At 48.3% G+C, this 14,546-nt stretch overlaps 1 protein-coding gene across 2 annotated transcripts in view; it reads left to right on the top strand.

The window, feature by feature from the left end:
* The window catches only part of LOC129053001 (nuclear RNA export factor 2), a 72,723-nt gene extending 59,156 nt beyond the window's left edge, over positions 1–13,567 (top strand). For both annotated transcript variants that reach the window (XM_054544861.1, XM_054544860.1), the window contains 20 exons: positions 3,799–3,988; positions 4,215–4,365; positions 4,671–4,754; positions 4,866–4,970; positions 5,086–5,166; positions 5,318–5,387; positions 5,544–5,632; positions 5,753–5,860; positions 6,040–6,149; positions 7,846–7,882; positions 8,264–8,332; positions 8,419–8,474; positions 8,615–8,722; positions 8,843–8,901; positions 9,040–9,155; positions 9,251–9,293; positions 9,912–9,984; positions 10,519–10,701; positions 13,111–13,171; positions 13,318–13,567. In XM_054544861.1, coding sequence (XP_054400836.1) covers positions 3,799–3,988; positions 4,215–4,365; positions 4,671–4,754; positions 4,866–4,970; positions 5,086–5,166; positions 5,318–5,387; positions 5,544–5,632; positions 5,753–5,860; positions 6,040–6,149; positions 7,846–7,882; positions 8,264–8,332; positions 8,419–8,474; positions 8,615–8,722; positions 8,843–8,901; positions 9,040–9,155; positions 9,251–9,293; positions 9,912–9,984; positions 10,519–10,701; positions 13,111–13,171; positions 13,318–13,362 — 1,838 coding nt within the window. In that variant the 3' untranslated portion in view covers positions 13,363–13,567. The remainder of the gene's footprint in view (positions 1–3,798; positions 3,989–4,214; positions 4,366–4,670; positions 4,755–4,865; positions 4,971–5,085; positions 5,167–5,317; positions 5,388–5,543; positions 5,633–5,752; positions 5,861–6,039; positions 6,150–7,845; positions 7,883–8,263; positions 8,333–8,418; positions 8,475–8,614; positions 8,723–8,842; positions 8,902–9,039; positions 9,156–9,250; positions 9,294–9,911; positions 9,985–10,518; positions 10,702–13,110; positions 13,172–13,317) is intronic.
* The last annotated feature ends 979 nt before the right edge of the window (positions 13,568–14,546 follow it).

Raw genomic sequence — 14,546 nt, 5'->3', positions numbered from 1 at the left:
TGCCCTTTCCTTGCCATGTCTACTTCATTGCAAGGGCAGTCATTTCTACTTCTCCCTTTGACAATATCAGCCACTCTCTGGTCCCGTCATCCTTCTGTCCCAAAGAACCTCAGCCGTATAATTATATGTATATATTTAGACAGAGTGATTTATGTAATAAATTCGAAAAGTGAAATGTCTGGATCAAAGTGTAAGAATGACTTCTGAATGGTTAGGCATATTGCAGAAAATTAGACTCACACACGGTTAGTGGAAGTAGGTATTGGTGTAAATATCATTGAAAATCCTTACGAAAATATCACTTTATGCTTAAAAGTACTGGTGTGCTTCTCCTGGGAAACTGTAGAGCAGGGACTCAAAATCTTAAACCCACTTTGAAGCCCTGGCTGTGTACCACTGGGTTTTTTGGCCACCCCTGCTGGGGGTGCTCTGTAACCCTGGTCAACCTGTGGATATTGTTCCATTACTTTTGTGTACAGGGAACTCTCTTACTTTCTTATTTTAAAACTATCAGTTGAAATATTAAAACACCGAGAGGTAAAAAAGAAAAAAAGCACTAAAAGGCATATTCTGAACAAGAAACAAAATTTGGCCATATATAATACATAACACAGGAAAAGAAATGTGCAGTGGGATCCAGTGTTGTGTGGCAATGTGTTTACCAACATGATTTGGAGTACATGTATCTGTAACCTAATTGTAGAAGCACGTAATACAAAACACTAATACTTGCTCGCGTGGGCAACACGGACACACAGACCACACATTCTTCCCTTTCTCTGAGACAGGGATGATGCTTCCTGTCTGTCACAAGGCTGAGTGAACACAACATGCCTGTAGGTCCAGAACATTCTTCCTACAGAGACCAGGTGTCCAGAAAGCTCTGTCTGCTGGATTCAGGGAACGCCTCTCCTCATTTCTGTCAGCACTATTTGCAAAAGCCTCCTTCTCTGAGATCTTCAAAGCTGCAGTTCTAGCCACAGTCTGCAGGGAGGTACTCAGTTCTATTTCTAAGGATACATTAATGAAAAAATATTAATGTTGCAGAAGAAAAAATTAATTTGTTCTAGTTTTGCAGTCGGGTTATGAAATAGTTCTGCAGCCCGAATAGCTCTGGAATAAATATAAATAGAGGTCGGTAGAAATGGTTCAGATGGATGTATTCTCAAAAGTGGTTGTGTCGATGATCCCAAACCTACATCAAATGCATTCATTTAACAAATATTAATTAGGCCCTTATTCTATGCCAGACACTACCAGCCCAAAGTGACTCGTAATCTGAAAACCCGTGACCCAAACAGACTACACCCATCTGGTCCAAGACAGAGATCTCTACCTTATCCAAGACACCTGGTTCCCACCCCAACAGGAGTGACTAGCACAAAACATCATCCCTGGCCTGCTCACAAAAAATCTGTCGATGAGACCTGAAAGCTTGCCATTTAAGGGAGAACCAGTGCAGTCTCTGGAGGAGCACTCAGGGTATAGAGGCAGACCAATATACGTGAGGACATAATTCCTGTTCTGCCACTTACCTGGCTGGGAAATGTACTCAACATCTGTGAACCCAATATTCATGATCTGAAAAGGGACTGTGGATGGAATTCTCATGGGATTTCTGTGAGGAGGTCAAGAGAAACCTAGTGAGTCTGCCCAACACTGAGGAGATGTTGGTTGCCACTGGGCAAGGGTTGGTTTTCTTCTTATCCCGTTCTTTCCCTGCCGTAGCAGGGATGCTGATGCCATGTACTCAGTGGCATGGCAGTGATGTAGGCAGAATTCCAAACTAACACAGGAAGTATGAGTAGGAACGCACGTGATGTCATAAAGGTTACTCACTACTATGTCTGTGTGGGGGGATCAGCCAGTACATGGTGGGGCTTGAGGGGAAACCCAGGCGGTCTGGGTGAGAAGTACTAGCTGCTTTATAACACTCTTGAGATCGCCCGTAATTCTGGCAGCACAACTGCGAGACAGGGATTGTGCTGAGATGCCAGAGTTCAGCAAGTGGATGTGCGCCTGTGTGTGTTTTGTCTTCGGCATCTCTCTCTGTCCGTTCCCTCTGTGGCTTTTTATCACATGTGCTCTCTTCCAACACAAGGCCTTGCCTGAGGCTGTAGCTGTAGCTGTTGGCTAGCTTACACTTTTACACCTTCTTCCCCTCAGTGACGTTATTTCTGAAGTAATGTGTGTTCTCAAAAATGACTCTGACTCTTCCTGTGCTCCATATATTGACCGTGTGCCCTTAACCCTCACTTTAATCTTTGATTGTTTTCCCTTTCATTTATGGACTTCCATGAAAATGAGTTGGTTTCTGGACATCCTCCAAATGTCACCAATAGGGGTCTTTGTTGTTGTTGTTGTTGTTGTTGAATATTGTTATGGACTCATAACTTTTTAACATACTGATGGGCTCCAAACCCTGGTTAAAGGATTTTGAGTAAAGGAATGACAAGATTTGACTTATGCCTTAAAAAATCACTCTGCCTCCTGTGTTGAAAATAGATGGTAGGGGAGTCAAGGGCAAAAGCAGAAGGACAACTTGGAAGGCAGCATAATCCAGGAGACAGATGTTGGTGACCTGGCCAGGGTAGGTAGCAATGGAGGGGGTGAGAAGTGGCCAGACTCTGGATATATATTTAAAGGTAGAGCCAAGAGAAGATACATCCATCCTGATCGGTTGGATGTAGAGTGTGAGAGAAAGAGAGCACTCCAGCCCTACTTCCAAGTTGTAGGGACCAAGCATCAGGAATGTCTAGGTCTGATGCTCTGCCCACATTTAATTTCACTTCTAATGGCACACAGGGAAAGTCCCAGCAGTCAAGAGGAGCAGGACTGTCCTGACAGTGGGTCACACACAGTGAAAGCAATGACGCCCCCTACAGAAGTTCATCTGAGGCCTGGCCATAATCGGTACATTGCACAGAGGTCAGCAGTGACCGAAATTTTATTCGTAAGAGTGCCCTGAGACAAGGTGTACATTTTGAAATTGGTTGAGGTCTGTTTGATGGTCTGGGAGATGGTCTACCTTCGTGAATGCTACAAGACAGTAGAGGGGGAAAAAACATACATGCTCTTGTTTTTGTTGTTGGGTACAGTGTGTTGGGTACGGTGTTTTATTTATGTCATTTACATCCTGTTACTGTAGTGGTTTTCAGTATCTGCTGATTTTCTTTCCAGTAATTCTGTCACTTGCTTAGGAAGAGTTGTCTCTTGGGCTGAAAGCATTTCGGGCTGGGCAAAAAGAAAGCTTGCTCTGGATATTTCAAACTGAGTATTGTTGAGGGCAAGGCTGGAGGCAGGAGGGCAGCTTGGGAAGCTGTTACATCAGACCCACCTGTCATTAAAGCTTGTACTGCACCGGCAAAGAAGTATAGCTTGCTGATTGTTCACAGAATGCATTTGGGGATTGGATGTGGGAGGTGCGAGAGAGCTTGTCTCCCAGGTGTTGGTGTGGTTGTTAGATTAGAGAAGCCTGAGAGAAGGCAAGATTAGGACCCCTTCCAGGTGTGTGGCTGGTGTCTAGTCTAACCCATGGACACACGCACCTCTGTTCTTTATAATTCCTGCTCCATTTCTTAGGAGGTTCAACACAGTTGCTTCCTCTCCCAAGATTCCTGCCCTGATTGTGCCACCTTGTGAGATAAGGCTCTTGTATCTGGACAGGCAGAGGAGTTTGTTTTCTGGGGCTTATGTGGCGGGTTGGCACTTTGCCAGCCCTACCATGGAGTTAGCTCACGACGTGGTACATGGTAAGTGGACCATTGATGTGTCTCAAACTTGTCTTTTTGTTCTCAGTTGCAGAATGCCATGACCATGGTAGCACTTTTCAAGGAAGAAAGAAAGGTGGGAGTTCTTTCCGGGATAATTTTGACAAGAGGAACTGTCATTATGAACATGGTGGGTATGAGCGCCCGCCTTCTCACTGCCAGGAGAATGATGGAAGCGTGGAGATGAGGGATGTCCACAAGGACCAACAACTAAGACAGTAAGTGACCAGGCAGCCTGGTTTGCACGTAGCAGCCCCCGGGACTGTGCAACCCTTTCATTCTCTGTGGTCTTCCTTTTCTTCTGTCATTAGAGAACTGAAGAACGCTGGAAGTGGAATAGTGGCTGAGCAATCCTAATTGTAGCCCTGGCGTCAGTGAGTGGAACATGTATAGAAGACTTTCTTAGATTTAATGGATACCCGCCTTCTCTCCTCTTCCCCACAGCACTCCTTATAGCATCCGATGCGAAAGAAGAGTGAAATGGCATGGTGAAGACGAAATCTGTGTTACCACGTGGAGAAATAGAAAACCTCCAGAGAGAAAAATGAGTCAGAACACACAGGATGGCTACACAAGGAACTGGTTTAAGGTCACGGTGAGTATCTTGGTGGGGTCTGCATTAGGTAGACTATTCTGGAACCTGATAGAAGGAAGACCACTTAAAACACCCTAAGTTGATTATTTGGAGGAGAGCTTCGGAATGGGGGAAAGGGGGTTTAGGGCATCTATATTTGGCACAAAAATAAGAAATCATGTCAGCGGTCCTTTCTTTAGAAGTCTAAGCTAAGTAGAAGGTTGGAAAAAAAGAAAAAAAAAAAAACCCAGCTGGTTGGTTCTGTTCTCCATCCTTAGTTCCATGTTGTCTCTCCCTTCCCTCCTATTTCTTCTTTTTACCCTTAGATTCCTTATGGGATAAAGTATGACAAGGCGTGGCTAATGAATTCAATCCAGAGCCATTGCAGTGACCCCTTCACTCCGGTTGATGTAAGAGAGGATGGTGAAGCCAGATGAGTGGGCATGGGGGACAGGGAGAGGCCTGGCTCAGCAGGGGCCATTGGCCTCTGACGCTGTTGCTCTTGCCTTCACTCCCTGTAGTTCCACTACGTCCGAAATCGGGCATGCTTCTTTGTCGAGGATGCTAGTGCTGCCTCCGCGTTGAAGGATGTCAGTTATAAGATTTGCGATGACGAGAACCAAAAGGTGTGTGCTGAGGGCATGCCCTGTACTTAGTCTCTGGGCAGGAGGACAGGCCAGGGGGCTGGTCATCCTCTTTGGGATTAGAGGTCCTGGTACTTACCACCCTGCCTCCCTGCAGATATGTATATTTGTCAATCATTCTACTGCGCCCTACTCTGTGAAGAATAAGTTGAAGCCAGGCCAAATGGAGATGCTAAAGGTAATACAGACTCAAGGATCATTGTATGTCCACTTCCTGGACCCATCTCTTCTTCCCCTGGCCCCCTCTTTCCCTGTCACCACCACCACCACCACCAGAGCCCCAGAGCCCCAGAGCCCCAGAGCCTCTGTCTTCATCTCTATCTCTGCAGCTGACCATGAACAAACGGTACAGTGTCTCCCAGCAAGCTCTTGATCTCCAGAATCTCCGCTTTGACCCAGGTAAGGCTGACAGCAGCAATTCTAAGACAAGCGGGGGCAGAGAGGTCTGCCTGGGAGGGAGACTTAGGAATGGCAATTAAGAGAGGGGTTGGTGCTGGCTCTGGTCCAGCCAGGGCCCTCCCAGCCTTCCAATTCCCTTCTCTTGGCTTCTTCAAGACTTGGTGGGCCGTGACATTGATATAATCCTGAATCGAAGAAACTGCATGGCTGCCACCCTGAAGATCATTGAAAGAAATTTCCCTGAGGTGAAGCCTTAGGCTCAGTGCTGGTATTTAGTTAGAGGGGTGGAAGGGATAAGGTGGAGGGCAGATTTGTCTCTGAGGCCCAAGATAGTGGCCGCCACTCTAACTCTTCTTGACCCAAAGCTGTTGTCTTTGAACTTGTGCAACAACAAACTGTACCAGCTGGATGGCCTTTCTGACATTATAGAGAAGGCTCCCAAAGTCAAGACCCTGAACCTCTCCAAAAATAAGGTGAGAAGGGGGAACCAGATCAGCTTTGGGTGGAGGGCAGGACACAGCAGGATAATGGCAACAGGCAGGCAGTGGCACCTGTGGGTGACTGTGAGGACTGGGGGAATTCGGGACCCAGGGTTCCAGGTGTCTCTCTTTCCCTGGCCCTCCTTCTCCAGTTTCCTCCCCATCTTTCTTAGCTGGAGTCGGTGTGGGAGTTGGGCAAGGTGAAAGGGCTGAAGCTCGAAGAGCTATGGCTAGAAGGGAACCCGTTGTGCAGCACCTTCTCGGACCAGTCCGCCTATGTAAGGTCAGTGGCAACCCCTGTCACCCTTCCTGGGCACCTTTGCTCCCTGGGTGACTGAGCTGTGTCTGAAGGTGCCCTTCTGCAGGAAGAAGCAGCTTTGGTCCTCTGGGAGGACCACAAACCTCTCCTCTTACACATACACACACACACACACACACACACACACACACTCCTCTCTCTGTGTCACTCACTCATCTGTGCTTAGAGGTCTCCTTTCCTTCCTCTGACATGGCCCCCTTTTCACCTGCTCTGGGGTGTGTTTCCCGCCTGTCTCCACCAAGCCTCCTCCAGTGTGCCCTCTGTGAGTGTGCTCCAGGAAGTGTGGCTCCCCCACCTCCCCAGGACCAGCAGTATTCAGATGCTGGTGCCCTGGACCGAGAAGAGTCCTTTAGTCCGGGGCCTCATGCTGAGACAGGCCTTCCTGCCTCCATGCTGATGTGGGGCTTCCCTCCCCTGTCCCGAGAGGGGTTCTCCTTCTCTTGCTCCAAAAAGGTCCCCCCACCTGTCCTGGGCTGGCATGGGGGCTTCCCTGCCCCATACTGAGGGCTGGGGCCCTGGGTGGCTGCTGTCATGCCATCTCTTCCTCTGGCCCAATGCCAGGAGCTGGGCCCTCCTTGGGGAGAAACCTGGGTTTCCTGAGTCAAGGGGCCAGAAGCGGGCCACGTTCCTGAGGCAGGAGTGGAAGGCAGAGGGCAGAGGAGGTTGAGAAGACAGAAGGACAGGCCTCTCAGGGCACTTCCCCACCTTCCCTCCACACCTCACATCGTCCTGCCTGGGCCCTCAGAGGAGCCCTGGGTAGCCCGAGATGGGTAGCATTCCTCGGTCAAGGCATCAGCACGGAGGGGCACAGGAGTCAGGGACCATCAGAAGAGAATGCAGTGGTCTGGAGAGGGGGTCCCCAGACTCTGAACCCCATGCTGAGCTGGGGCTTGACTCTTCACTCCTCCCGGGAGAAGGTCTCCTGTCCCCGTGGCTGCTCTGTTTCCCATGCCCAGCTCAGACTGAGCTCACACAGGTAAGGAAGGCTCTAGCTGCATCCAGTGGGCCCCAGCCCAACAGGCGCATGTTTTCCTTTCCTGCCTCGGTCCCCAGGGCCAGCCAGGGAGCAGTGAGGGAAAGGGCTGCAGCAGGGGAGCCCTTTTCTCCTCTATTCCTCCCTGAACTCCACCTCCGCAGTAGAGAGTCTTTCCCTTCCCTTTGCACTGCATCCTGTTTCTCCCTCGTCTCTCCTCTCCTATGTCTCACCCATCCGTCCCTCCCCTACCTTCACCCCGTTTCTGTTGTCGTCCCCTCTGCCTTCCCCTTCCTGCCTCCTGAGTCCGGCCTCACTCACCTCCGTGTCCCAGCATCCTGGGCCATCCCTAAGGGCTGACCTGATCTTGGCCAGGGCCTGGTCAGGCAGGTTGATGGACAGCCAGTGAGGTAGCAGAGCCCTGGGCTCCCACCCCATTTCCTGCTCCCTGCGGAGCCTTCCATGGTGACTTGGGCAAAGGGGAGGGAGGGAAGGAGGGAGGGGAAGAAAGCCCTGGAGCCTGGGCTCCCAATGCTGCTTCTTGTGGCACTGGAGAAAAGGGAGTCAGGACAGTCTAGATGGAAGCTAACCAGGAGGAAGGAGAGGGAGGAGTGTGAGAGGGAGTGGGAGAGAGACTGTGCAACCCTGAACTGTCAGTCACTTCATTCAATTTTTGGTTTTGGACAGTGCCATCCGGGATTGTTTCCCCAAGTTGTTACGCCTGGTAAGTATGTATAATACTGTCATCATTGTCTCCTCTTACTCAAGAAAATGACCTCCACGCCTGCCCTCAAGTCCTTTGGGTCTTGCCTAGATTACATGCTTGTATCAGACCCTCATCCATTTTATAGGCGTGGATTCCTGAAAAAGACAAGAATATTCTCCCTGGAAAATGTGTCCCCCCGCCGCCACCGCCCCCCCCCCACACACATTTGCATGTAATAGTAGAGATGTCCAGCACCCCATGAGAAAGCCACCCACTGGAATTTCCAGGGCCATTTCCCACCTGGCCTCTGATGCTTGTCTCCCTGGGCATGTTCATCTTATCGGTCATCCAGCTCCACCTCCTTGGTCTCCACTGCTGACTTCCTCTTTCCTTCTCCAGGACGGCCAAGAGTTATCCGCACCAATGATTGTTGACATTGACAGCTCTGAGACAATGAAACCCTGCAAGGTGAGGAAGAAGGACCAAGCAAGATTGGGGTTGCTGTAAGGGAGGCTTTGTCCACCGCATAGATCCAAATTGTCTTTTGATTTCAGGAAAACTTTACTGGATCTGAGACCCTAAAGCATTTAGTCCTGCAATTCCTGCAGCAGTGAGTATCCCTGGGACCATGAGGAAGGGGAGGGCTGAGACAGGCTGGGCCACCCGTGCACAGGTCAGCTCATGGGAGTTTTCAAGTCTCATCTGGGGCCCAGGCCACAGAGATAGCCTATCCTCACTGCTTCCCCACAGGTATTACTCGATCTATGACTCTGGAGATCGACAGGGTCTCCTTGGTGCTTACCACGATGAGGCCTGCTTCTCCTTGGCTATTCCCTTCGACCCCAAGGACTCAGCCCCGTGAGTATCACGGCTCAGACCCTGCTCTGGGGCTGTGTGTCTCCCCAGCAGACACAGGCCAACTCCTGGAAATGCCCGCACTGGCCGGACCACCCACTCCTGCTCCTCTTTTTCTCCTAGGAACAGCTTGTGCAAGTACTTTGAGGATAGCAGGAATATGAAAACACTCAAGGACCCCTGTAAGTGTGTGATGGGGAAGAGTGGGCAAAGTGAGGGGGTGTGATGGGAACAATCACAGGGGCCAAGGACCAGGATGTGGTAGCCCCCCGCCCTGCCCCGCCCACCCTGCCATTCCTTGCTTCTCTTCTCCTCTACAGACCTGAAGGGGGAACTGCTGAGGCGCACAAAACGTGACATTGTGGACTCCCTCAGTGCGTTGCCCAAAACTCAGCATGACCTCAGCTCCATCCTGGTGGACATGTGGTGCCAGACGGTGAGCACCTGCTTCCTCCCTTGGGCAGGCCCAGAGAGCCAGAGGTGGGTAGGAGGTTAAGGAGGATCCTGAGCACCTGAGCGCTTCCTTTTCAGGAAAGGATGCTCTGCTTTTCTGTCAATGGGGTTTTCAAGGAAGGTGAGTGTCTGTATAGTCCCCTCCCCAGATCCCCCACTGCTCCCTCCCCCTGGCTGGGCTCCCTCTCAGAACTCCCCCAGCTTCCCTGCTTTCGTTCCTTTCCCTTCCTTCCTCTTCTTTCTTCCGTGTTTTCCCACACCCACTCTGCCCTCAAACCACCCTGATCTGACCTAGGCCCATGCCTGTCTGCCCTGCACAGCTCAGGCGTGCGTTAAGGACACAGACTGTGGAGTTTGACAGCTCTCATCCCAGGTCCTTACTCTGTGAACTTGTGCTGGTTACTTAACCCTTCAGTTTCCTCATTTGCAAAATGGGGCTAATAATCTATCTCTTGGGCTACTGTGAAATAGGAATTAAGTGAACTTGTGGTTTTCACAGGGCCCCACACATGATAGGGGCCCTGTCACTGGGAGCGGATTGTTCCTGTTGCTGCCCTCCCCATTCCTGCCACATCCGCCTGGCTCCAAGTGAACAATTGTCCTGGTCTGCCCGCCCCCCGCCCCCCCCCGCCCCCCCGCCTTCTGTGTGAGTGTCAAGCAAGACTCTGACTGGGGATCACCGTGTGAGCATGTTAAAGCCTGTGCAACTCTAAGGTGGTGGTGTTTGTTGTCTTTGAAGTGGAAGGACAGTCTCAGGGTTCTGTTCTCGCCTTCACCCGGACCTTCATTGCTACCCCTGGCAGCAGTTCCAGGTTAGTGCTGTGTTGTGGGTGGGAGCACCCATCCAAGCTTGGGGCCAGTGTTGTGGAAATGTAGTGGGTGCAGTCCTCCGGGTGTTCTCAATATTGTGGAAGGCCGACAGGAAGATCCAAGGAGCAGTCTAGCCTAGTGTTTAAGAGTGTGGGCCCTGGAGTCAGAATACAGATTCTGTTCCTCACCCCAATACTCACAAACTGTGTGACCTTGATCAACTTATTCGACCACTCTGTGATTCAGTGCCTTTTTCTGAAAATCGGAATAAGACTATCCACTTCCTTGGGCTGTTGTATAGGGTAAATGCGTTGGGGTTGGATCTAAAAATCTAGTGAAGCTGGTAGGCAGTCTCTCCAAAGGTGGACTCTGTGGGAGGGTTAGAGGGTACCAGCCAAAAAATCTGGGAGGCAGGCACAGTTAGGGATATGGAAGGAATTTGGTTGTTGAGTGGCGGTGGTTAAGAAGGATCCTGTTGTTGGGGGTGTGGAGTTATCTACTTGTCCAGTTTGAGGGAGCATTTTTCTTTCCTCCAGTCTGTGCATCGTGAATGACGAGCTGTTTGTGAGGGATGCCAGCCCCCAAGAGACTCAGAGTGCCTTCTCCATCCCAGTGTCCACACTCTCCTCCAGCTCTGAGCCCTCCCTCTCCCAGGAGCAGCAGGAAATGGTGCAGGCTTTCTCTGCCCAGTCTGGGATGAAACTGGAGTGGTCTCAGAAGTGAGTGCTGGGAGTACATGGGGATGGGGGGCGTTGGGACATCAGAGGAATGAGTAATGGAAACTCACATGCAATTTGGAAAAATAACTATCTGGGTATTTTGCTTCCAAAAAACGTGGGCCTATGAAAAAGGTATCATGCTTTTATACTGGTATATGTAAATATTTTTTTAAATGGCATAATGCCCAAATGACATTACCTTCCATTTGTAAAATCTGAAAGAATCAACCACAACAAACTACTGATAAACCAGGTCAGCAAGGTTGAAAGACACAATATACAAAAATCATTTGTACTTCTATGTAGTTGCAATGGACAATCCAAAAAAATGAAATTAAGAAAATAAGTCCATCTGCAGTAGCACTGAAAAGAATAAAGTATGTAGGAACAAATTTAAGAGAAGAAGCGCAAATCTTATACTCTGAAATCTGCAAAACATTGCTGAAAAAAATTAAAGAAGACCTAAATACGTGGAAAGGCATCCCACGTTCATAGATTGGAAGACTTAATATCATTACGATGGCAGTACCACCCAGAACAATCTGCAGATTCATTGCAGTCCCCGACAGAATCCCAACTGACTTCTTTGCAGAAATTGACAAGGTAATCCCAAAATTCATGTGGAAATGCAGTGGACCCCAAACAGCCAAAACCATCTTGAAAGAGAAGAACAACGTTAGAAGACTCACACTTCCCGATTTCAGAACTTGCTACAAAACTACATTAATCAAGACTGTATGGTACCGACATAGGAACAGACGTGGGAATCAATGGAATATAATTGAGAGTCCACAGATAATCTCACGTATTTGCGTCCAGTTGATTATCTTTCAGGGTGCTGAAAAAATCCAGTGGAGAAAAAAAATAGTCTTCTTAACAAATGGTGCTGGGAGAAGTGGATATCCACTTGGAAAACAATTAATTTTGACCCCTAACTCACATCATGTGCAAACACTGGCAGAAAATGGATCAGTGACCTAAAATAAGAGCTAGAACTGTAAAACACTGTAAGTGTACAGCTTCATTACCTTGAATTAGGCAACCATTTCTTACATATGAAACCAAAAGCACAAGCAACCAAAGAAAAAATAGGTAAATTGGACTTCATCTAAATTAAAAGCTTTTGTGCATCAGCAGACACTAACAAGAAAGCGGAAAACTGACTGATGGGAACAAGGGAAAATATTTGCAAATCACATCGCTGACAAGAAGAACCCTTACAACTCAACAACAAACAGACAAGCCACCCAATTAAAAAATGGGGAAATGATTTGAATAGATGTTTCTCCGAAGAAGATATACAAATGACCAAGAAGCGCGTGAAAATCTTCTCGACATCATTAGTCATTAGGGAAAGGCATATCGAAACCACAGTGAGTTACCACTTCATACCCACTACGATGGCTTTAGTCCATAAAAGGAAACATTACAAATGTCGGTGAGAATGCAGAGAAATTGGAAATCTCATGTTACTACTGGGAACATGAAGTGGAGCAGTTGCTGGGGAAAAGATTTTGGCAGTTCCTCAAAATCTCAAACATGGAGTTACCACATGATCCAGTAATCCCACTCCTAAGTGTATACCAAAAGAAATGAAAATATATGCCCATTCAACAACTTGCACATGAATTTCCGTAGTGGCATTATTCCAAATAGCCAAAAAAATGGAAACACACGGATTGACCTTCAGCTGATGAATGGATAATGTGGTACACCCATACGGTGGAATATTATTAGAATATTATTCATCCACCAAAAAGGATGTAGTTGTGATATATGCTATGACGTGGATGAACCCTGAAAACATTATGTGCTAAGTGAGAGCACCCAGTCACAAAAAGCCACATAATTATATGATTCCATTCATACGAAGTGTTCAGAATAGCCAGATCCGTAGAGACCGAAAGCAGAGTAGTGGTTGCCAAGATCTGGGGAAGAGGGAGAACAGGGAGTGATCTCTAACAGTTAAGGAGTTTCTTCTTGAGGTGATAAAAATAGTTTGGAATTAGATAGTTGTGATGGTTGCACAATCTTGTGAATAGACTTAAAAGCACTGAATTGTACACCTTAAAATGGTGACTGCTACAGTATGTACATTATATATCAATAAAAAAGAAACGTATTATTGAATTTCCACTTGTTATTTCTTGAACATCTTTCTTTATTAATATGTATTAAGCGCCCTTGTTCATTTGAATACCCCTGTGTTTCTGATTTGAATTCTAGTGGGCATTAATGTCAGAGATAGGCGTTTTGGTTTTCCCTAGGCCTTTTTTCATTGTTACAATAGTGCTCATATTGGTACATGTGACCCAGCAAAAAGGTAACATAGATTAAGGGTGGCATCGCATAGTCAGCGTGTCTGTCCTGGGGTAGTAATGCAGAGCACCTGTTCTTCTCCCACCCCAGGTGCCTTCAGGACAATGAGTGGAACTATGCTAGAGCTGGCCAGGCCTTCACTATGCTCCAGGTGAGGTCTGGGAATCAAGTGGGTAAAAGACACCTGTCTCTGGGTCGTCAGGAGGGCCAAGAAGATGGAGGTCAGGTAGTGTGGGGATGGAACCCAGGGCACCTGGCTCTACTAACATCCCAACTCCTTTTCTTTACTTTCTCTAGACCGAGGGCAAGATCCCCGCGGAGGCCTTCAAGCAAATCTCCTAAAAGGAGCCCTTCGATGTCTTCTTTGTCTTCGTTCACATCCTTTTTGTTTCCTCTTTTCACCAGCCTAAGGCCTGGCTGACCAGGAAGCCAACGTTAACTTGCAGGCCACATGACATAACCACCCAAAGAGCCAGTTGCTCTGTGTATTCGCCCCACTCATGATCACCATTTTATTTTCATAATAAAGAGTGACGTTACACGTTGTACATTGTGTGCCCTGGATTGCTCTTCCCCTGCCCCAACCGTGAGCCAGCGGGGCCAGGACTGAAAGCACTGCATCCCTGTTCATCCCTGGCTGGCCTTAGTAGATACATGAATCTGGCTTGCCGTCGTAGGTAATTTTGTCAGTAAATCCTCATGAGAAAGGACACACGCTCCTTCCAGAGACTGGCCTTGAGAGACAGTGGGACTCTGTCAGATGCTCGACCTGGAGGCCCACAGAAGCAGGCATGTTACCTTGGCACACCAGGGGCTTCCATCCACCGTCCCGACCCCTCCCTTTCCCAAAGGTGCACTTTTTGAGAGGAGTCTCAGGGTAGCACCTGCGGCGGGGGTTGGGGAGGGGGGAGACTCAGCCCATCTACCCGGCGCACTCCTCAGAGAGCTGACACCGGGTGCTCCATGTCTGTGTTCTTGAAGGGGTTCAGCCATTTATTTTCACTTCTAAACAAACAGCGGTAGCACAGAATCTCACCTTATGGTCAGTTCTCAACAACTGGCATTTAGCAGTTGCGAATTGCAGGCAAGAGTTGAACGGAACATTTGCACAATTTATTGTGCACACTCCTGTGATGCTTGCACGTTAGACAATCAGCTGGCATACTTTTCGGAATTAAAATAATAGCAGTGTGACGTTTTCAAGTCACAGTCCTACAAATGGTGACACAGGAGAAGTACCACCAGTTTACAAATTATGCCTCCACTTTCGTGTTTGGCATACGTTATTTCCTACCACTTGCCACCTTCCTACCACTTGCCACTTTTCAGTTCTTTATGTACATGTACATTAGGGATCCATATGTTGGAGTGTGGATTTCATAAAACTAGGAACTAAGGGGATAGTTGCCATTACAAAAAGAATAATGCCAACCTTGTTCTTCCCTGTAGTGCCTCAATAGTCAAAGACAAGCTCCTATACCTCTCTAAGCCTTGGTCCTCTCACCCAGGGAGCAGAGACTACAATG

The sequence above is a fragment of the Pongo abelii genome, chromosome X, assembly GCF_028885655.2.
Source record: "Pongo abelii isolate AG06213 chromosome X, NHGRI_mPonAbe1-v2.0_pri, whole genome shotgun sequence".
Classification (NCBI taxonomy): domain Eukaryota; kingdom Metazoa; phylum Chordata; class Mammalia; order Primates; family Hominidae; genus Pongo; species Pongo abelii.
Note: the sequence above shows the minus strand (reverse complement) of the source record. Positions and strands in the feature narration are given on the sequence as shown.